The 22,013-nt window shown below is 47.7% G+C and overlaps 1 protein-coding gene across 4 annotated transcripts in view; it reads left to right on the top strand.

Moving 5' to 3' along the window:
• Nucleotides 1-22,013, top strand: part of PHF10 (PHD finger protein 10) — an 815,357-nt gene that overhangs the window by 55,691 nt on the left and 737,653 nt on the right. For all 4 annotated transcript variants that reach the window (XM_069606947.1, XM_069606949.1, XM_069606948.1 and 1 more), the window contains exon 2: nt 21,757-21,893. In XM_069606947.1, the coding sequence (XP_069463048.1) occupies nt 21,757-21,893 (137 nt within the window). The remainder of the gene's footprint in view (nt 1-21,756; nt 21,894-22,013) is intronic.

Here is a 22,013-nt window from a genome sequence, read left to right on the forward strand (position 1 = left end):
CGGGTGCAAATCCAGTCTTGTGCCCATAGCTTGCGTTTAACTTTGGTAGGGTCAATGAAAAGTAAGTACTCCAAAGCGCCAATGTCCTCAGGGATAGGTATGCAGAATAGCTTCCATTCTCTCAATGAACCATCCAGCCCGTCAGTAATAATTTCTTGTACCAACCTGAAGCTCAGAAGCGGTTTTAGATCAATACATTTGCGATCTAGGCTCAGTGATTTCCAGACCACCATAGCATACATGGAAGCCTAGCTCAATTCTTATCAATTGAGTTGGTATGCTCTGTGGCAGGTGCAGCACTTTCCTCCAGAATAAGCCCTCTAAAAGGGGCAGGTTTTGGCCGAGAGGGCAAAAAATGCTTAATCTCCGTAGGTGGTGATGGGAACTACCTTCATACGATAAAATCTCCTCCCTTCTCCCCAGTCCCCCCTATCCTCTTCATACCTCCCACTTCCCTCCCTTTTTCTCACACCCGTGGAACTTAAATCAGACAACTGAATTTGATTCCCCTCCCTGACTACCCCCACTCCCTTCCTCCTCACCCTTCCCTCGCCTCCTCCATCTAAGGAAACTGTTCTACGTACTGTTACACTGGTTTGTATCATGATTGTTTATATGCTTCTCCCTCTATTGTACCTGTTGTTTTATTGTAAAGGGCTTTGAGTTAAAGTGCTATATACATTTAATAAACATAAACATAAAATTACAGTAATGGATCAATGGTACCATTATTCCATCTGCTCAAGGTGATCCTAGCCTGGGTCGCTAAGGTCTTAATCTTACTTCGCAGGCGGGCCTCTCTTGGGGCATCATTGTTGCTGCTGCTTACATTCATTCCCATGTACATAAGCAAGCTTACTTTCTCAAGTCTCTCGCCCTTCAGGACCCAGGAAAGTTTGTTGTTTTTCCTTGATACTTCCAATATAAGGACCTGCAAATTATTTATTTGCATTGATCTTAAGCCCATTTTCATCCATGTATACTTGGAGGGCATCGGGTTGCCTATCAGGGTTTGGTCAGTGAGAGCTAGATCATCTCCATACAAAAGCCGATCAAGGTGTTCACCGCCCAGTTTGGGTGGGAAGCTTCTAGCTTTCATCAGAGAGTTACCAATGTCAGAGATAAAGAAATTAAATAACATTGGCGCTATAGAACAGCCTTGCTTTAGCCCTTTTGTTGTTTTAATTGGGTCTGATAGCAGACCATTTGTATCCAGTTTGACCCTCAATGAGGTTTTGGTGTATAGACCTTTTTTCTTTATTATTTTCTTTTGTGTGTGTTTTTTCTTCTTTTTTTTAATGTTTATTTTAAACCAGCACATAGGTGACAGTTGTAGAAGTGAATAAAGAACACATTATATATTCCCCAATCGGCTGTCCACAAAAAGTAGGCTCGAGTCTCGCATGTCCATGCCCCTGTTTCGGCCCCTTCCCGGCCTGGCCCCGGGGACCCCATCACTTGGAGATCTACCTCCGAGCCAAGGGCCCTCCTAACCTCGGGGAGTTTGTTAGTTTGAGCCGGAAAGCTCTGGTCGTAGTCTAGGAATGGTGCCCAGGTATTTGCGAAGCGATGTAGGAGGCCTGCCTTGGCTGCTGACACTTTTTCCACAATCAATATGTCCCACATTTTTATTCACCAAAGAGACATGAATGGCCCTTCAGTGGTCTTCCAAGTGCGGGCCACTGTGATTCTCCCGGCCAAGAGAAATTGGGTCAGTAGCTTGGTCCATTTTCCAGACCTAGGTTAAATCCCTGGGACTGGGGCTCCTAGTAGGATGGGTTCTGGTTCTAGAGGGATTGCAACCTGGGTGATGTATTTTATAGTGGAAATGCATTGTCTCCAGATCGCTTTTACTCTTGGGCATGACCACCACATGTGGAAGTAGATACCCGGCTGTCCGCAGAGACGCCAGCAGCAGGGGTCCAGTGCCTGGTTCATACGGTGGAGCCTGGGGGGGGGGGTAGTACCAGCGCAGGAGCGCCTTATGAGCGCATTCTCTGTTGGTGATGCAAAGGAGGAAGAATGTGTCTGTGCCCAAATGTCCACCCAAGTCTGATCCTCCAGGGGGTGCCCCAAGTCTTTCTCCCATTGCAACATATGTGGGGCCTTTGTGGAAAGAATGTTTTCCTGCAGGTGTTTATAAATGGTAGAGCTTTTCCCATGTGGCAGGAGATCTTTTAGGGCAAGCTCGAGGGAATTGGTGGTGCGTGTCGCCGCTTGACGAGTTAGGGGGTGAGCGCACCAATACCGTAGTTGAATGTAGGGGAATCTATCCGCTTCAGTGAGACAGTGGCTGCTTTGCATTGCTCAAATGAGCGAGGTTGGCCCCCCTCAAGAGTTGTCCCAGGGTTTCAAGACCACCCGCATTCCAATTTTTTTAAATTCAGGGGATGGAACCCTGGGGAAAAAGCCGGGTTATGGAATATTGGGGAGGAGGGGCCCAGCCCCCTCGGACGGCCCCTAGGCCTCAAGGCACAGTCCCATATGCTACCGGTATGTTTAGTGGAGGAGAACATTTTTCCCCAGTGCTGGCAAAGGGGGGGGGGCGTGAGATGTGTGGGAGGAAGTGCAGGGGAAGTGACAAGTGGAATTGTTCCGCCTCCACCCACTTTGGGCGCTCTGAGGACATGAGCCATGCCCGAGTGTGAGCCAACTGTGCTGCCACTTGGTACCCATGCAGGTCAGGGACCCCCAACCCGCCTACTTTGGCCCTGCCCATCATTGTTCTTTGGGAAATTCTTGCCTTTCTTCCCTTCCAAATTAATCGGAACATTTTCCTCTGCAAGCGGCAGAGAGGGGGCAACGGGATTGTGATGGGTAAGGATGAACAGGCGTATAGGAACCTTGGAAGGAGGTTCATTTTACAGGCGGGAATGCGCCCGATAAGTGAGATTTCTTGTGACAGCCAACGGTCCAGGTCCCTCTCAAGATCTTTAAAGAGTGGGGGGAAATTCACCCGATATGCTGTCACGATTCAGACCCCTGGTGATCCTTTACATGTTTGCCCCCATGCCACATCGGTAATGCAGTGTCTAAGAATGGCCCCAAGGGCCTCAAAGACCATAAGGAGAAACTCCTGGTCCTCTGGCGACAGGCTCATTGCAGTAAATAGGGCAAGTGTCGGGTACTGATTTGAATCCATCATGGAGGTCTGCATCACAGCTCTGTACCCAAAACAAGCCCATGCAGACTAGTGTTTTGGGTGTGGTTGGGGCCCTCGGGAGTGGCTGACTATATAAGCCACGCCCCGACTGGAAATCGTGCTTTGCGTTATTCTGCACCTTGCAGCGTAACGCTCACCGTATCCAGCTCCAGCTTACCTGATCTCCGGCCCTGGAATCTTCGGTCCTGAAAAAAAACAGCTGATCTACTAAGGAGAAAGAAACTGAACAACATTATTCTCAGCGCTTACCTGAAAGCAGCAGCCATTGAACTCCATCCAGCCTGTTCGCTCGCTTACCGCTCCAGGAGACCATCGCAGCCTGCAGCGCAGGAAAAGAGAAGAAACAAGACCGCAGGTTAGCAAACTTCACAATCGCCCCAAGCCCAACGCCAGCGCTTCGCGGACTAAGCCTTACCCATCATCCTCGTTGGCCTGAGCTCTGCGCCCTCCGCTCTTCAGCCGGCTGCAAGCACAGACTACACACGGCTCCATGTCGCGAACGCCGACAGAGGCGAAACCTGCAGAGACAAAATGGAACATCACATTAGACGTGTACATTTCGAACAGTCGGAAAAGACACCGAAAAGAAGGACAAACACGGAAAGGGAGGAAAGAGACAGGAGAGAGCCCGAAAGACAATTGAGAAATAATACAAGAGACTCTTACAATTACAGGGAAAAGACACCCTTCACTCACCTGAAAGTGGCAAAACAAGAGTCGGAGCCGCAGCCGGTCTGGGCTCGACATGCATGCCTGCGGTCCAGTAAAGTAACTAGTTGCATTAGGACGCCTACATCCACAATGGCGCCCCTGCATAGAGAAGCAGGATGGAGAGCTCACAGCTTACAAACACAAGGTGAGAGATAACCCTTAGGGAATGGTTTAGTGACCAGAGGGAGGTGGGGGCCACACCAATCAAGAACTTTACTCTAATTGCTCCCTTAACCTGTCATAGGAGCAGACCTCCCCAAACTGAATCGTTGACCAGAGTGACCACAGAAGTAGCACCCGCCACCCAGCATTGTTCAACGCCCCCGTAGAGACAAGGTGAGCGTAACATATACCTCTTTCGGGAGAATGGTAATATGAACCCTCAAGTAGGGAATTACTTTTTTGCTCCATTGGACTGGGCAGAGAGTTTCGAGGGACTCCTGCTCTCCTGGCTCTAAGCCTATCCCCAGAGCTACGGATTTATCAAAATTGATGGTAAAGCCCGCTACCTTCCCAAATCTGTCAATTTCAGAGAGAGCAGGCCTCAACAAGGAGCTAATATCCATAATGGATAGCAGGACGTCATCTGCATAGAGGGCTATTTTGTGCTGGGAAGAGGCAACTTGTAGGCCCTTAATCTTTGGGTCTAATCGATTCTCTGGGCAAAGGGGTCCATAACCATGGCAATTAGGAGCTGGGATAGGGGGCAACCTTATCTAGTTCCACAGGTTAAGGGGATTGGGCCAGAGAGGGAGCCATTGATTCTGAGAAGGGTTTTCAGGGATTTATTGTTAGCCAGGACCAGTTATTGAAAGGTCGAGCCGAAACGGAATGCTTCCAGGGTAACACGCATAAAGGCCCAGTCAACTTTATCAAACGCTTTAGTTGCGTCCAGGGCCAAAAGCCCTAGCTTCTGCGAGTCTTAGGTAGCGATATCTATTAGGTTCAGGGCCCTGCGGATATTATCCCCTGTTGACCTGTTTTTAATGAAGCCTGTTTGGTCCAGGTTGATTATGTCGGGCAAGACGCTTGCCAGGTGGTTCGCAAAGGATATTGGAGTAGAAGTTGGTGTCTATGCTCAAGAGTGAGATGGGTCTGTAGGAGCTATTGTCCCTGGGGTCTTTGCCTGGTTTGAGTAGGAGGATGGTGAGGGATTCCTGCATGGAAGGGGTAACAGAACCTGATTCACCAAATGAGTTGAAGAGGGTTGCCAGGGAGGGAGTCAAGTGGGGGTGGAACATTTTATAGAACCTGGTTGAGTATCCGTCAGGGCCTGGAGCTATAGGTTTGAGGGATTTAATGGCAGCGTCTACCTCCTCACCAGAGATCGGGGCGTCGAGGCTCTCCCGGATGTAGTCTTTCAGCTGGCGAAGAGCCGCCCTCCACAGGTGTTCCAATTGTTCACCTTGGTCTCACGATGACGCAGTCATTACCTCGGACAAGTGGGCCGCCACCAATTGCAGTTTTTCCTGTTCCGCTTATTGGACCATGCCTTATTGGTCACAGAGCCCAATGATCGTGTTTTCCTCTTTGTCCTAGTCAGCTTTGCCACCAGCAATTTATTTGCTTTGTTGTTTCTGATGTAGTAGCTTTGCTTGGATTTGGCTAGCAGATGTGCTGTGTTCTCTGCGTAATGGGCTTCCAGTTTTCTCCGGGTGGCTTGTATGGATTGTTGGGTTTTTGGGGACCAGCCTTTACGTTTGATTTGCTTCAGCTTTTTGGGCCTCTTCTTCAAGGATTAGTCGGGCTTGTCGTTTGCATCTATGGTACGCTGCCCCCTGCACAATCAGTTCCCACCGCGCCACTGCCTTCATGGCGTCCCAAGTGTTGGCTGGGGGAGGTCTCTTTGTTGGGGTTTTCCTTGAAAAATGTTTTGATCGTTTTGGCAATCGCATCTCTCAGTGGCATTTCATTGAGCATGGGGTTATACAGATTCCATCGGCTTTGCGGGACCGGGTCTGGGTCATGTGTCCAGAGGGCCAGCGTTATTGGAGCGTGGTCGCATAGTATCCTGATTCCCATGGTTACCTCATCGACATAGGCCAAGATCTGTGGGGAGGCCAGTAAGAGGTCAATCCGGGAGAATGTCCTGTGCACATGGGAGTAAAAGGAGAAGTCCGTCTCGGTGGAATGAAGCACTCCATGTATCCACTACATCTAGAGTCCGGAAGAAATGGAGTAGGCTGATAGTGAGTTTGAAGTATTTGGGGGTCAGGGGGTGTGATTTGTCTCTTGCCAGGTCAGGGACCCCGCTGAAGTCTCCTCCTTTGACAATTTGGCCTTCCGCAAATGGAACGAGAGTATTGCCCAGTGTCTTGTAGAAGGTGTCTTGTCCCTCGATGGGGACATATACAGAGATAAATGAGTACTGTTGCCCAAGCATAATGCATTTGACCGCGACTTAGCGACCCTCAGGGCATTGTCTGGTCTCCAGAATTTGTGGATTTAGCCCTCTTGCGAAGTGGATCGCTGCCCCCCCTTACTTGGTTCCGCTGGAGGCCATGAATTGGAGCGCGAAGTGTCTGTTGCAGAGCCGTGCGAAATCCGCTGGAAGGAGGTGTGTCTCCTGTAGAACGGCCACTGCGGTATCTCCATCCTGCAGTCTCTGCAAAGCGGATTTGCGTTTGGCGGGGGGGGGGGTTCAACCCCCTGATGTTCAGCGAGACGAACTTCAGTATCAGATGACGGGGGGGATTGAGATGAACGTGGATCAGCCATCGCCTGGGGGTTTCGTTGGCCTGGTGTCACCCTGTGGCTTGGAATTTAACATCGACCTCCAATGGGAGGCCGAACCTTTTAACAGTTTGGGGGGGGGCGATATTTCTGAACCGGCATATCCCCTGGCCAACGGGGCCAAACCTGTCCAGGAATTTTGGGAAGACGGTTTTTCCTGTCCGGCATGTCCCGCAGCCAACGGGGCTAAGCCAGTCCGTCCAGCCAACAGGGCTAAGATGGTCAATAAGGTCTGATTCCCACTCCAAGGGAATCTTGGTGGCATGAGCCTTGGATTTGGGCATGGGCTGCGTGAAGCCTGCAGCGCTGTTCTTGTAGATCCTTGTTCCATGGTCGTCTAGTTATGATCGGGTCGTAGATGGTAATTTTATCTTCCGGCTCCTCTGTACTTTCGTCCAAGATAGTCGCCTCGGTTTAGGGAGAGAATTGTCCGCTTCGCCGCCGATGTGATACGATGATGGGTCTTTCGCTCCCCCAGGGGAGTCAGGGTGTAGGATCATTGCAGCGTCTTGGAGGTGGCTGATACTGCGTAAGGTCCCGTTATAAGAAAATTGTAAGGCAGTTGGGACCAGCCATCGGTATCGGATTTGATGGTCTTGGAGGAAGAGCGTAAGAGGCCGAAGGGCTCTTCTCTTTTGTATTTTCAGGAGGGAGAGATCTTGGTAGATTTGGAGCGGGATCGCCCAATTGCAGAAATTGTTTCTTTGGTGGTGTAGAAATGTACCCTTGTTATCACGTCTGGGGGAGAGTCTGACCCTACTCCTCGTCGAGGGCGCAGCCTTTGGGTGCGATCCAGCCTAAGTTGTGATTTTGTCCAGGTGTGGCAGCAATGATTAGAAGAAATCACCCACATAATAAGCCAGGTCTTTATCTAGAATCGAGGAGGGAACCCCCTTGTATCCGCAGATTGTTCCGGCGGGCCCTGTTTTCGAGGTCCTCCTGTTTAAATTCAAGTTTCTCACTTACATCTAAAAGTGCCTGGATCGAATGTTGTACTTCCACGAGGGTGGCGGAATGTTTTTGGGTTAAGTCCTCCACTGCACCTAGCCTCTGCTCTGCGTCCGTGACCCTTTGGTCTGTCCTCTCTATTTTGGTGGAGAGCTCCAGCATGCATGCATGATCTGAATTCCGCCTTGATGTCTGACATGAAGGCTTGGATGCCTCCTTTAGTTGCAAGCAATCCTTTATCCTCTGGGGTTTTTTGAGGCATGAGTTTTGGGGGCTCAGATTTTTTTTCCCCTGTCTGCTGAGAGCAGCATGGTGGTAATGTCGGAGTTCTTGGCGGGTTTCAGGTGCCTGGTCATTGTTTCAGGATCCCATCAAGGTCTTCCTGTGTGCCTTCCAGAGAGGAAAAGCCGGGGAGGAAAGGAGGGGTTGGGGGGATTCAGTAACTGTTGCTGCTCCAAAAAGCGAGGAGAGGTCCACCGGGTCTTGCTCGGCTACCTATGGAGGATAGTGCTGCTCGAGGTGTAAGCTTGGTCTTTTGGGTGGAGAGTATGTGGCTGGGACGAGTACTTGGGTGAGCGGAGGGGCCACTCAGAGGATCCCCCTCGAGCTGGGCTGTGGGTGGGAGGCTCTTGTGGTGATGGAGGGATAAGGTCTCCGGGGTTTTGCTGGGGTGGCAAAGGTTTGGAGGACATTGAGCATGGAGTCAGAGGTTATGCATCTCACCTCCTGTTGGTCTTTGTGGTGTCGGGCTCCCAGTTGCGAGTCCAAGGTAGGGGAGTGTGCCAGTAGATTGTTTCCGGAAAGGCTAGCCAGCTGCCTTTTCTGGATTGGGGCGGGCCAAGGCTACCCCAAACGAATGTGGCAAGGTCCTATAATTTCGGGCGGATATGGAGCTGTGGGCTGGGGCGCCCCAGGTGGTAGTCATAGGCCCGGGAGTCACAGGTCGCTCTGGGGGAGTGTAGTTAAGCTGAGGGTTCAAGTCCCTCTGGGGAGTGGCTGTGTGGTGCCTCTGTGCTGGCCACGTTCCTTGTAGGGCTTGATTGATCCTGGAGGGTGGGTGAGCTCATGAGTATCCATCCCCCTCAGTGCAGCATGGGGGGCCATGTAGCCAAATTCGGTGGTGGGCTGTGCTGCAAATCTCTCCCATAGTTGGATATCATGGGTACTTCTGCTGTTGGGCTTATTAGGGCTCTGCGCTTCTCGCACCGCTCGGGACGATGAGCGCAGTGCCTTGCGTGTGCAGAGCTGCCTGACAGCGTTAGAGTGCTCGGTACAGTGTCTGTCCACCGGGAGCGGCCGGCAAGCTTTAAATCGCCCCCCTGCCACCACTGTTCGTTGAGTCTTCTCCGTCGAAGACCACTGTCAGAGCTGGTCCACTTCCCCGCTTGAGGCTGGAACTCTGTGGATCAGTGCATAGGGTGCTTTTCTCGCTGCGGTTGTGGCTGGCCAGTGGGCACAAAGTGTCATCCACTCTGAGTTGGTGGAACGGGCAACGCTCAGCTGGCAGGGCTCCGCTTTTGGTGACTCGCTACACCAGGTCTCCACTGCAAGCCTCCGACGAGACGCTGTGGTGGAGCTTCTTCGGTCCAGTCGCCATTTTGAGAGCCTCGGGTGCCAGCGCCGCAGATTTCGCCAGCTCTGTTCTGGGGTTCTGCTGCGCATTAAGGGTTCATTTTATCATCCCTAGGAGCTCTGGCATTCCGCTTACAGGACCCACTTGCTTTTCATTTGTAGGACGGCGGGAACATCTTATACTTGCTGCGGGCTTCATACAGAGACCATCAGAGGAGCTGCCACATCGATGGCGCTGTAGGATCGATGGGATCGATGGGTGTGAGGACGCCCTCAGGTTTTTCACAGTACATAGACATGGCATAAATATTTCACACCTCATCTTTACTTTTCTAAATACTCACACATACGCTTCATACTCCCTCATGTCAGAAACCAAACGATCTGAGGGACCTCGATGCGCGAGGGATCATGGGCACAGTACACGCCCCATTAGGGATAGTATTAAAACACGCCCAGTCAAAGTCCCTTTCCAAACTTCGAAAACAAGCTGTGCAATACTCTTCACCTACCACTAGATGTCGGGATATGCAAAGCATGTGAATCTAAGCAGATACAAATATCATAAATACCATTACGGTAAGTAATTGTAAGGAAGGCATGGTATCAACAGTAAGATGGACACAAGTGACCACAGTTCAAGGGTGTTTATTGAACTTCAATTCGGTTTGAAAAATGCCTATCTAATCCTAAATCAAAAGATGGCAGCAAGCTACGACCATCAAATAATAATGCAGTCTTAGTGGTGTCGTGTCAAAATAAATAAAAAAAGGGCCTATACTAATAAACCTATTGCCAATCCTTACCTCTAAAAACAAATAGTGTGGGAAACCATGTTATGCAAAAGAAAAGTATTCAAGAAATCATTTTTCAGGATGTTCTAGCTGTTGGCTTCCCATCCCCACGTTTTCAGCATGGGACAAGGCGGCACACTCAAGCTTAGCACAGTCTCTGGCTTCTCTAGCACGAGGGTGCAGTTCAAAAACTCAACATCATGGCCTTCTGTGTCAAAGTCTCTTTGCCATTCAAAGTCTTTTCTTTCACAGGGCCTGATGCAACAAACAAAAAAAATACCTTTCCTTTCTGTATTTCACATGTACGCAATTTTCTATTCACCTCAGATCCCCTGTGCCTGGCTCATAACCACTTTAACACAAATTCTTCAATCAGTCTCCCACCGCCGGGCTTGGACCTATTTATTTACTTTAACACAAACTTGCTTTAACACAAAGCTTTTCAGCTGACCTCCCTATGCCGGGCTTGGACCAACTTTATCTACTTTGCCATCAACTTTCTTTACTGTATCAACATCGAAGACTTTCGATTGCGCACAGGATTTTGCTTGACCTGTCGCAGGAGCACTTTGATTCCTAATTCTTTGCTACTCTTTCACTTTTGTCAACTCTCAGCTAGGTACCTTTAGGTACCTTTACAGAGACCTTCAAATGAGCACACCCGTAGTGCCGGACCACTTTGTCAAAGGTATTGTATCTTGGTTTCAAAGTTCAATCACTCATCTGCAGTTCAACTTTAATCGTGTTGGTTATCACACGCGTTTCATACAATGTTCGTCTCGGCGCTCACCATACAATGCTGCTGCTGGCAACCTTTGCTTAAACACAGACTGGTTTTGTATCGGTCTCCCCATCTCACCGGCTGTGTTGATTTCACTGATGCTGCTTTGTTGTTGGAGCCAAGGACAGTACCAGGGCAGCTGGCGATTCTCCCTGCCTTGTTTATTGACGCGCGAGGGCCCCGGGTACCTCCCTCACACAATGTAGGATTCCTCAGCCTCGTTTCCTCGCCCTAGGCCTTCCATTCTGGACGTTTTGTGAAAGTAACGGTTCCTTGTCGAAAAGGTCAAGGGAACTTCCTTCCTTGCGATCCCCTTCTGTTTTGCCGTCTTTCTCCTCTTGTTAAACTGCCATCTTGGAGCGGCTGTTTCCTCATGTGCTTTGCATCATTCAGAGTGTGCTGTCTTGCTCTGCCTTTTATCCGTGTGGGGAAGTGTAATGGAAGTAGTGTGTGTGTGTGTGTGTGACCATTGTTTTGGGACACGTCCGGTATACGGCTCAGGTGTTAGTCCATTTTCTCTCATAGCGGGCTGTCAGTGACAACGTGTTCGTGTTGTAAAAGGGGTGGAGGTTGAGTTCCTAGATATCCTACCTTGTAGGATGGGGTAAAGGTGGTACAGGGAAGGGGATACTGCGTCTCGCCATCTTGTCTCCCACTCCCTGAAGACACCTCATCCAGGTGAGCCTCCTGCACTGGTCCACCCCCAGGAACAGGATCCAAAAGCAATGGCTGTGTCCTGGCCACCTGGATGACCGATCCCCGGGGACTAGTGGGTGAGACACCTTCTGGTTTCTCAAATAATGTACACTATATATATATATTTTATAACCTAACATTTGCACTGGCACACATAATGAATAGTTATTTTTCAGATTGTACATTGTCACACACCTGATTCAAAATACATCTTAATGCATGACTGAAACTCATGGTTTATTGAATGCATTTTAATTTACAGCCAACACGTCTTCCATAAACTATTTCTCCCAGGTTGTTCCAATTCATGCCGACATCAACTTCCTTGGAAATCATGTGTGTAAAATGGTATTTTTAAAGCCGTTAATAAGCATGTACGTTTTCTGCAAAGGTGCAGTGTTATGGAACAAACGGTGTAGCCACCAGCAGTACTATGCATGCCATTATGTGTGATCATTGATGTTGAAGTAACGTTTGATGTGCCGCTCAGCAAGCTGGTGTGCACATACGTCCTGCAATGCATCCCATTCCTACAATGCACTGCCCACCTATATATTCCAGTTATAAAAATTTGAATTACTAAACGAAAGTGTTATTCATTTAAGTTTACCGTGATTATTGAGGGGGGGGCATTTATGCAGATGAAAACAATATCCATTCACTGCAGGATTCACTTAAAGTTGTTTTCTGTGCTAACCAACAGACTGCTTTACTTGATGCATTAATCAGATCGATGTAGGCGATACATAATAGACTTGCCATTCGAACACACATAAGGAGTGGGCACTTGACAGCTCTATCTTGATTCTTTCTGTCACTCTACCTTTTCTGCATTAACTTGGCTCACTAATCTTGTAGGCCTAGCAGGGCTACTGATTTTACTTCTACTCATCTTAAGTCCAATCATTAGTCATCTACCTCCTCTTGGTGCTAAATTCCTTTTGAGGTTCTGCAAGGACTTCACCCCTGACCGGGTCTCTCTCAGGTTGCTCTCCCAAAAGGACGGTCTATGCCCTCCATGAATGGATGCAAATACATAGTTTGGGGGCCCTGTTTCCTTGCAGAGAAGGGGCCTGGGCCTCTCATTAAATGTGATGCCCAGCCAGCCACTCGTCCCTTGTATGAAAATTTGCACAAACTGTAGGATGCAATCTCTCGATTAACAGCTACTCCAACACACACTGAGCTGCTCTTTTAAGAAATACTCCTATTTACCACAGACCTTCCCTGGGCTGGGATAGCACGCCCAGCGTATGGACATCTTTTGTCTGCCTTGCCACTGTCTTTTGTAAAGGTTTCACCACACTATCCAGGCTGTTAATAGGGGACTGTCACACCACCTATACCGGGCAGAAAGCCAAGTCTACTATGGCTTGCATGCAGTTTTGACCCTCATGTGCACATCTGACTCCTACAGCAGAATGCATGCATCGATTATATTCCTAAAATACCCAGCATGTTTAGTGATCGCCAAGATAATGTTTCACTGATATTAGCCCTTTATTGTTTTCTCTGTGAGGGTTCTTGAGCTTCTTGATTAATTATTTGAATTTTTCTTTTTCAGTTAATCCAATATTTTATTGATACATCAGTTGTTTGACAAAACATGTTGTTGTGTGATGTTTGTATTGTTTTTTTGTAATTGTATCTACATTTTAAGATTGTTTTTTTTAATGTGAAAGGTTTCATGTAAATCAGACCACAATAAAAAAAGAAAAAAAGAGTGGTTACATTTAGTTTTGCAGTCTGACCAATCCTATTTGCATGTTTCCACTATAGTCATAGTTTCAGAATCCAGTTTGCATAATGGCAGCATGCATTAAGTTTGTTAGGCAATCCCTGTATACTCATTTTGCAGAACCCCAGTAAATGCCCTGTCTGGACATTCTCGGTGTAAAACAAGATTTACAATCCAAGCATAAGCACAGTTTAACCAATCTAAGAATACTTAGTCTGAAAGCCCCAATATAGTCTTGGTTTGCGCTATACCAGTATATTCTACATTTTATAATCTAGGTGCTTTGCCATGTGCTTTATTTCAGCATATACCAGTACATTGCAATCCCAGTTTACAGCTCACGTATACTCCTAATTTAACACTTACACATTTTACACATCTCAGGATGCGCCAAGTTTGTAAAATCAAAGGTATATTCCCAATTTAGACGACCGCAGTGCACCCCTTGTTGGAAACCCAGAGAAACACTACCTTGAAAAAAATCTCATCTGCCCCAATTACCATTGAGAGCATGCAGTGGCAGGAGGAAACAGAAAAAACAAATTCCATATCTCCGTGCTCGATGGACGACTGAAAGAGGCTCCACCCTCCTCGTATAGACGTGATTTGCCGTATTCCAAGGGGAACAATTGCCCTTCTGATCCAATAAGGTGGCCACAGCTGTGCTGTTTCACCTTAACCAGAGCTGTCGTCAGTATGAAGATAGTTTGTTTGATTTGCTTTAGCATTATACATGACAAATGTATGCCATGGATTGTATATGCGGAATGGTTGGTATATGCAGAGCGTACATTTCTTGGCTTTTGTGAGCTATATTCTGCTTGATTTTTTTGCTGATTTAAATGTTGCAAGTGGGACACAGCGACCATCTAGCCACAGTAAATAGGTCCTACATTATTTTTTCTTATGGTAAATGGATGGACAAGTACAGGCAAAATAATTACTAACTTTTATAAATGTGCCTACCTGTCACTGTGGCAATATCATCTTAAATTGGTTGGCACTGTAAGACATGGAACTCTTTTTCGGCAGTGGCTTTTTCCCCTGGCTGCCTTGTGGTGCTGCAGGTTGTGGGAGGACAGTTTGCTAAAGATTGTAATCTGTTGCACTGTATTTAAAGAGGTGTTTTTACTTCATATTTTTATTTTTTTCCCGCGTGGCTTTCGGGTGCAAAGGTTTTAACTAAGCTCTGTGGTTGTCGGAGTATTGCTGTTAAGGTGGTATGTGGGGCCTGAGTAACTGCATTTAAATCTTGCCAGATGAACTAACTAGACCAGTTTGGGATCAAAATAGCCATACTTCATGTCACCTGTTGATGTGTTTCCTCCAATGCCAGCCAGAATCACGGAAACTGCTTTCCTGAACACCCGTGAAAACTTGCTCTTTGATCTAGAATCTAACCTTCCTTCTGTCCTCATACTCCTTGATCTATCCTCTGCTTTCTACAGGTCCAACGTGGATCTTTCCTCTCTTCTCTCTTACATGTGGTGTCTCTCAGGGGTCCAACCTCTTTCCATGGCTCTTTAACCACTACCTGGCACCTGTGGCCCACCACATCTCTACCTTCTGTTCTAACTTTCAGTGTTATGCGGATGACGCTCAGCCCTTCCTCAGGCTCCCCTCAGCCTCCTCTGCTCCTTCTCTCTTACCTGACTGTTGGCAATTCAGGAATGGTGTGCTTCCAGTGATATCTGCCTCAATGCCAGTAAGATGGAGATCCTCCTCATTGGAACCACCTGCTCCCGCCATCCCTCTCTCACTCTGGCCGCCCACCCTTGGCCCTCTACCTGCACCTTCCTGTGAGGCTAAGAACCTTGGTGTCATCTTCAACTCCACCCTCTCCTTCTCTCCTCAAATCTGACGTCTCTAAGAAGTCACACTATCAGCTGCACCTCCTCAGAGGTATTCTTACTTTTCTCACTTCCCCCAGAAGCTCACCGTCTCCAGAGCCCTTGTCCTTTCTAGGCTGGACTACTGCAAACAGCCTCTTTCTAAATCTGCCTGCCTCTACTCTTCACCCTCTACAACTAATCCAAAACAGGACTGTGAGACTTGTATCCCTCCAGCCCTGAAATCTCTCCACTGGCTTCATGTGGCTGCAAGAATCCAGTTCAAGACCCTCTGCATCATCCACAAGGCTTTCTGGGGGCCAGGGACCACACTCCATCTATCTCAGATGCTTCTCCAAGCAGAGACTGGGAGGTAGATCTCTGTCCTTGGCTAGGGCCTCCCTCTGAAACAGCCTCCCTGCCTCTCTCAAGCTTGAGCAGGACCACCTTAAGTTCAGTCTGCAACTCAAGACCTTCCTTTTCGCTTGCGCTTTCTCTCTTTCTCCCTCGCCCTTGCTGATGTCCCTGTCTGCTGCACATTCTGGTTACCTGGCCACCCACTGAACCTACGGGACCAGGCTCCTGCACGACCAGTTGCCCTTGCACTGCCTCCAGGCCTCCCAACCACTTAGGGACTGTATCTGCAACCCTACAGTCCCCTATCTGCACGTATGAGCCACCTCCCTGGCAGCACATAGGAATTCCATTGCACTCTCCCTGGCACTTCTCCCCCTCCCTCCGCCCACACTTGCTCGATCTGAATGCAACAAGGCCTAGTAAGATCGTTGTTTTGGCCTCCTTTTTGTCTTCCCTTCCTTGTCTTGTTGCACCTAGAAACACTTGTGTACAGGGGTGTTTTATACATTTATCATATTCATGAGAGTTTTGCTAGGGCTGCACTAGGTGTTATAACGCATCTAGTTCTAGGGATGAGATTGCTCTCCTACACCAGTCACTCAATTATTTACTCTTGAAGGTGTCGATTTGTGTCTTTGAGGTATATTGATTCACAGGACAGTAATGGCTTTATTACCGTCTGATCAAATGCATAAGCCGCAAATATAGATGAACAGGTAAGTTTGTGGGATTAGCTGAGACATTCTATAGTTTGCCAAACATGTGTTAAACATGGGCTGTTATTTTCAACACCATTTTGGATTTGACCCTGGCTAGGAGTAGCATAAAAGCAAGGCAGCACATGACATCTCTGTGCAAGGTAAAACGCACCATATCCTTCAAACTGCATTATTCTTAGAGTTATTGGCTTCTTTTCATAATATGCAATTAAGAATAGATATATTGTTGGTGTCTGGCAAATTGTGTCCGTATATGATCAAGTGGACCATACTGCCTCAAATCTTTCCTGGTCCTTCCCTTGTTCAGATACCTCTGGCAATTAGATGATTAGTGTGACTTCTGTGCTATTATAAATCAACTGCAGTAAGCAAACCTGGTGTTGGAGTGCACTTGAAATGTCAGATTGTTTCTTTCATGCTAAGTGGAAGGTCTATGTAGTGCATTGGTGCGTAATGCAGAGTAGTGTAATGTTGGGTGTGCGGCCACTACATAAGCACAGCTTAAAGGGTTGGAAAATTTGCACTCAATAAGTGTTCCAACGCAAGGCAGTGTTATGCTGGAAGACTTTTTGCGTTTGCATAATAGAGGTAATTTTCTTTTTTTAGTAACTCCTTTTATGGAATGGAGGTTTGAAGCTGGCAAAAAGTTCAGGTTGAAACCGAACATGGATCAGAAATGGGGAGTGGCCCTCCAATCATGTACTCCCAGATTGTCAGGGGTAAATATAAGGGTACCTGTAAATATCATAGGTCCTCCAGGTAAGATATATGAGAATTAAGTAATGGACCTAGATATAATTGAGGCTAGCGACAAAACTTTCACAATTACAAAACAATTCTTGCAATAGAAAAATATATTTATTTAATATTGTCACATGTAATTTTCAGGTTCTGGAATCAGAACATATTTACATAACATCATTTCTTTGACATCATATATTCTCTTCTTTCACACTTTCATTCATATACAAAATAAACTATGTTTTTCTCTTTCACAAAAAGAAGTGAGACCTAAGTCATCCCAAACGAACATAAAACAACCCTGCCTGTATCAGTGTTATTTCTTCTGTATCTTAATACACATTTGGATGTTCACAGAGTAGTTATGATTCCTCTCTCTTGGATCTACATATGTTTCGGTCGATCTTGGACCCAATGGTTCCGCTATTTATCCAACCTTCTTCAGGATCTAGGGACCACTTGTCAGGGTTCCCAACATAACAGGAAAAAAGATGTCTTCTGTGATAAATCTCTCTAACCACAATGGTGTCGGGGGTAGTGTAGATGCCGGAAATCAATCCTCCAGGTCTCTGTATTAAATCACATAAACATGTGTCTTCAATTGGTCTCAGGCACATGAATGGTCTCCCCCAATGGAGCAATATTGCATCCAATTGTTATTGGTGGTACACCATCTGCTGTCGCTACCCTCTCTCTGTGTATTAAAGGGTAGTAGGGTAACCACGGTATCGCCTTCCGCTGTCTCTAAGCGTACTCTCAGTGACAGCAGATGGTGTAAAACTCCAACTCTCACCCTCCACTTCCCACAGCTTCCTACTCATGTACAGACCTCGTGGCTACAAGAAAAACTTTGCAGACATACTCTGCGATGCTCTGACAACTACCTTCAGTCTACATCCAGCACTGACCATCCTTGGTGATTTAATTTGGTTTGACTCCCCTTCAAACCCCATGACCCGCTCTCTGACAACCTAGAAGCTTTGAACCTGACACAACACATTCCTCTGCCCCACCCATACTGCAGGCCACACCCTTGATGCGGTCTTGAGCACCACAAGCACCATATCCACTCTGCCTCCATGCCCCCTAACATGGACAGATATGATATGATATGATAGATTAGTTATAACGCGCTTAATACCCAGATGTTTCCAAGCGCGGACCCGGGAATCGAACCTGTGTTGCTCCGTGTCCTCTTGCTTCCAAGGTGAGCATGTTGCCCCATAGCTATCCTCCCGAGAACACTCAGTAATCTTTTTCTCTGTATCGCTTTCAACCGCAGCCAGCGCCCAAGGCCACGTCCGGTCACCACCAACCTCCACAACTCTCACCCCATTCTGGAACAAAATCATTATCACTCCTTATCTGTCAATCTCCCTCATCAACTCTCTCCAGCACTCTCCCTCCAGGAAGCCCCCCTGAAGCCCCAATCAAACTCTTTGACCGCCGGCTCTCCAGCACCCTAACACAGCAACAAAACAGACCCCTCTGAGATCAGGCCTCACACCCAGGTGGTAAACCTCTAAAAATCCTCAAGTACCATCTGTAATGGACATGGAGAACCAACCCTTACCCCTCAAAACAAAACCCCTCTGGCAAGACTAACAAAAGCCTACAGATCGGAAATCATAAAAAGCAAAAAAGCATCATATGGGCACAGAATCTTGAACTCTCACAACCCAAGCAAGGAACGGCATAGAATCATCTCTGAATTTAAATCGCCAGGTCAAATCACCCCCGCCCACCCCACCCCACCCAACTCCGACTCCCTATGCAATGCCTTATCAGAACCTTTTCACAACATCTCTATCAACAGACATTCTGTCATCATCTCTAAAATAGAAATAATGCCCCCGCCCACCTCCCATTCCCTGTGTCAACTCCCTCCTGTCCCAATTCCCTACCAATGCAAACATTTGCCTCTTTCTCTTCCATCTCACACCAGGAGTTCCTCCTGCTTCTAGCACAAAGCCTCCCGTCAGGATCCCCTGATGGCCCTTACCCGCCCACCCACCTGAAATCTTTAACCAATCCTTAACACTAGGAATCTTCCTGGAAACCTTAACCTCCTCCAAAACCTACGCTCAACTAGCTTCTTCCCCACAACTACCAGCCCATTTCCAACACCTGCTTCATGGCCAAACTCATGGACCTCACAGCATATAATCAACTCAGCCACTTCGCTGAAGAAAACAACCTCCTTGACCTGGCCCAATCTGGCTTCATACCCCTCTGAGGAACTGAGTCCTCACTTGCGTCTGTTTGGGACGACCTAAAAAGAACAGCAGATGTTTGATGCGTTTTACCCATTCTCCTTGACCTCTCTGCCTCCTTCGATACCATTGACCACACCATTCTCCTAGACAGGCTACACTCTTTAGGAATCAAAGACACTGCCCTCACTTGGATCTCTTGCTTCATCTCTAATCGCTCGCAAATCATGCTCCTCCACCCTTTTACCCCTACATCCTACCCAGTACCGAATGGGATCCCACATGGAGCAGCCCCATCTCCCATCTTCAATATCTGCCTGACTCCACCCCCCACACTCATCCGCTCCCACAATCTTACCTGCTACAACTACGCAGACGATACCCAGATCATCATCAAAAATCTCAAAATCGCTAGGCGCCAACCGCCCAGATTCGTTGTCGTGCCTCTCGCATATTGACCACTGGATGACAACCAACCACCTCATCCTCAACCCTGAAAATAGAAATCCTAGTCTGCGGGGAAAACTGCGCTCCTTCCCAACCTATCCTCTGGCCTCACTCTCTAGGACCCCACCCCCCCCCCCGGCAACCTCCACCTCTGTGAAAAACATTGGATGCCTGCTGGACATGGACGTATCCCTCTCCCAACACATCAACTCTGTATCCAGAAACTTTCTTCCACCTATGCATCTTCAGGTGTATCTTACCATATTTCACCTATGCTTACCGAATCTCTTCCATCATCTACATCATCCTCCCCCGCTTAGACTATGCAAACTGCCTTTTATCTAGGCGCACTGGCGTTCCAGCTAAGGAAACTGAAAATAATCCAAAATGCTGCAGCCCACCCGCTCATTGGCCTCTTCACCCCCACACCTCCAACCCTCCCAAGAGGACACATTAGCCCTCCACTGGCTCCCTGTTGCTCAACAAATTACCTTTTAAAGCAATGTGCACCACTCACTGTGCCATCCACAACAACGCCCCAGAATTCCGCACACGCTACCACCCCTCCAGTACACTCCGATCCGGCGCAACTTCTCTCCTAGTTGTCCCCCATTACAACTGCACCAGACTGGGCGGATCCTCCTTCTCCGTCCAATCTCTGACCATCTGGTACTCTCTGCCCCTCCACATCCGCAACATTGACACTCGTCTCACATTCAGACAGGCCCTCAAAACCTGACTTTCCTATCTCCTTTTGAAATCTTCTTGCACTGTATGCTTTGACCTGTGCACAGAAGCACTGGCCCAAACTCGACAACACACCTATCCCTTCAAACCACTGTGGATCCGGGCAGCGTTCGCAGCGGCACACAGTGATAAACCCGGCTTCCCCCCAAAAACCCCAGACGATCGTACATCACCCCTCCCCATCCCTCTGGGCCCCCGCTCACTGCACATGCTCTCAAATCTAGGCAGTCCTCCGCTGGCGAGACCAGCCAAACGCTTTGGACCTAGGAAAACAACACCAGAGATTAACTCCGTCCAAGTTTAAGGTATGTATAACTCGCACCACATCTGCGGACACATGGGGCAGGTGCAGCTACCCAGCCATGCACTATAGAATGCAGCTATTGCTATGCAAATCCGGTCTAGCAGCTAGCATAGCCATCCGCACTGAAACCCCCGACATGCCTCTACACCCCTGCCATTAGTATACAGCTGCAACCTATGAATCCTTTCGGTCTAGCTGGCCCCACGCAGTCTCCTGCACCAGCACTCTATCCTAAACCATCAATAGCACCTGCCCTCGTGCCTGACTGCCGGGCGGCTTACTGGAGCATAGCCAGCCCTCCTAAGCCCTAACCTGGCAGAATGCACACGTGCATCTTAAAGTTAACTCTTAGACTCTCCCATACATGGACTTCGGTCCCAGAGGGCGTTCCAACCACAACGCGCGTTGAGGCTATACAAATTGTGAAATGGGGCTATATACATGACTACTATACAACTAGGACATACCAACTATTAGTGAGATAGTGAAAAATCGTACAGCTGATGTTGTAGTTGGCTTAGCAGCTAGGTTAAATGTGCCTAGAGTCCTAGTAGACCTGTAAACTGAGGGCACTTGGTTCAGACAGACAGATGAGCATCCGTTTTTAATAGATTTTAGTTCTCAGTTAGCTTCTTGGCGCTAAAGGGTTGTAAGGAGGATATACACTGGAAGATTTTATCTGTGTGAAAGGAGAAGTCATTATGGTTTTCCTAAGCAATGTGAAGGAGTGGCTTTTATTGGCCTTGATTACTCCTAATTATAGGTGTGGAATTATTTCTGAGGGCGGTGGCGGACAGACTGGGGAAATGCAGGCATGTGCTTATCCATCCAGGCTACTCATTCTTTCTTACTTGGCACGTCAACTACTCCAAGCCAAAGAAGGCATTTACACGTAATATCACAGTTAAATCAAAATCTACAGATGGCAATGGTTCTCTGCCTGCACAGCCTTTTACCCTTTGTTGGGCAATATTTATTTGCAATGCTTGAAAGGGTGAATCTGGCCCATGCTTCTTGACTGTGTTTAGATGTTAGTCTTGCAGCTGAGGTCCAGGTGCCCTTAATTGGGTCTGCTATGGTGCTTAAACTAAGCAGTGATCACCCTGTTGCTCCCACAGGCCCAGACCTCACGCTATAATAGTGAAATCAGGAAGGCAAAGATGAGCATCGATAACTGAGCTAGCAGATAAGAATTAAGTCTTTCACATAAACGCCTGATATCCTAAATCTTATCATTTGTTTAATTGAATGTGTTTGCCCTAGGAGGAAAATTCCAACGATGGGAGAGAAACCGAAGAGACTTCAAATGATGGTAGTCAGCCATCGAAAAGACGACGCATGGGTTCAGGAGACAGCACTCAAAGCACACGGAGTTGTGAAACCACAAGTCAAGACTTTGGGTAAAATAATTGTTTTCCATTTCATAGTCAAGTATTTTCTGTGGAAAATGGGCATTCTATTACTCGTTTAACCTTTGCTCCCAGTTAAGCAAATACATTGTTTGTTCTTCACAGCACTCT

This window comes from Ambystoma mexicanum, chromosome 4p (genome assembly GCF_040938575.1).
Source record: "Ambystoma mexicanum isolate Mex_15411 chromosome 4p, UKY_AmexF1_1, whole genome shotgun sequence".
In the NCBI taxonomy this organism is placed as follows: Eukaryota; Metazoa; Chordata; class Amphibia; order Caudata; family Ambystomatidae; genus Ambystoma; species Ambystoma mexicanum.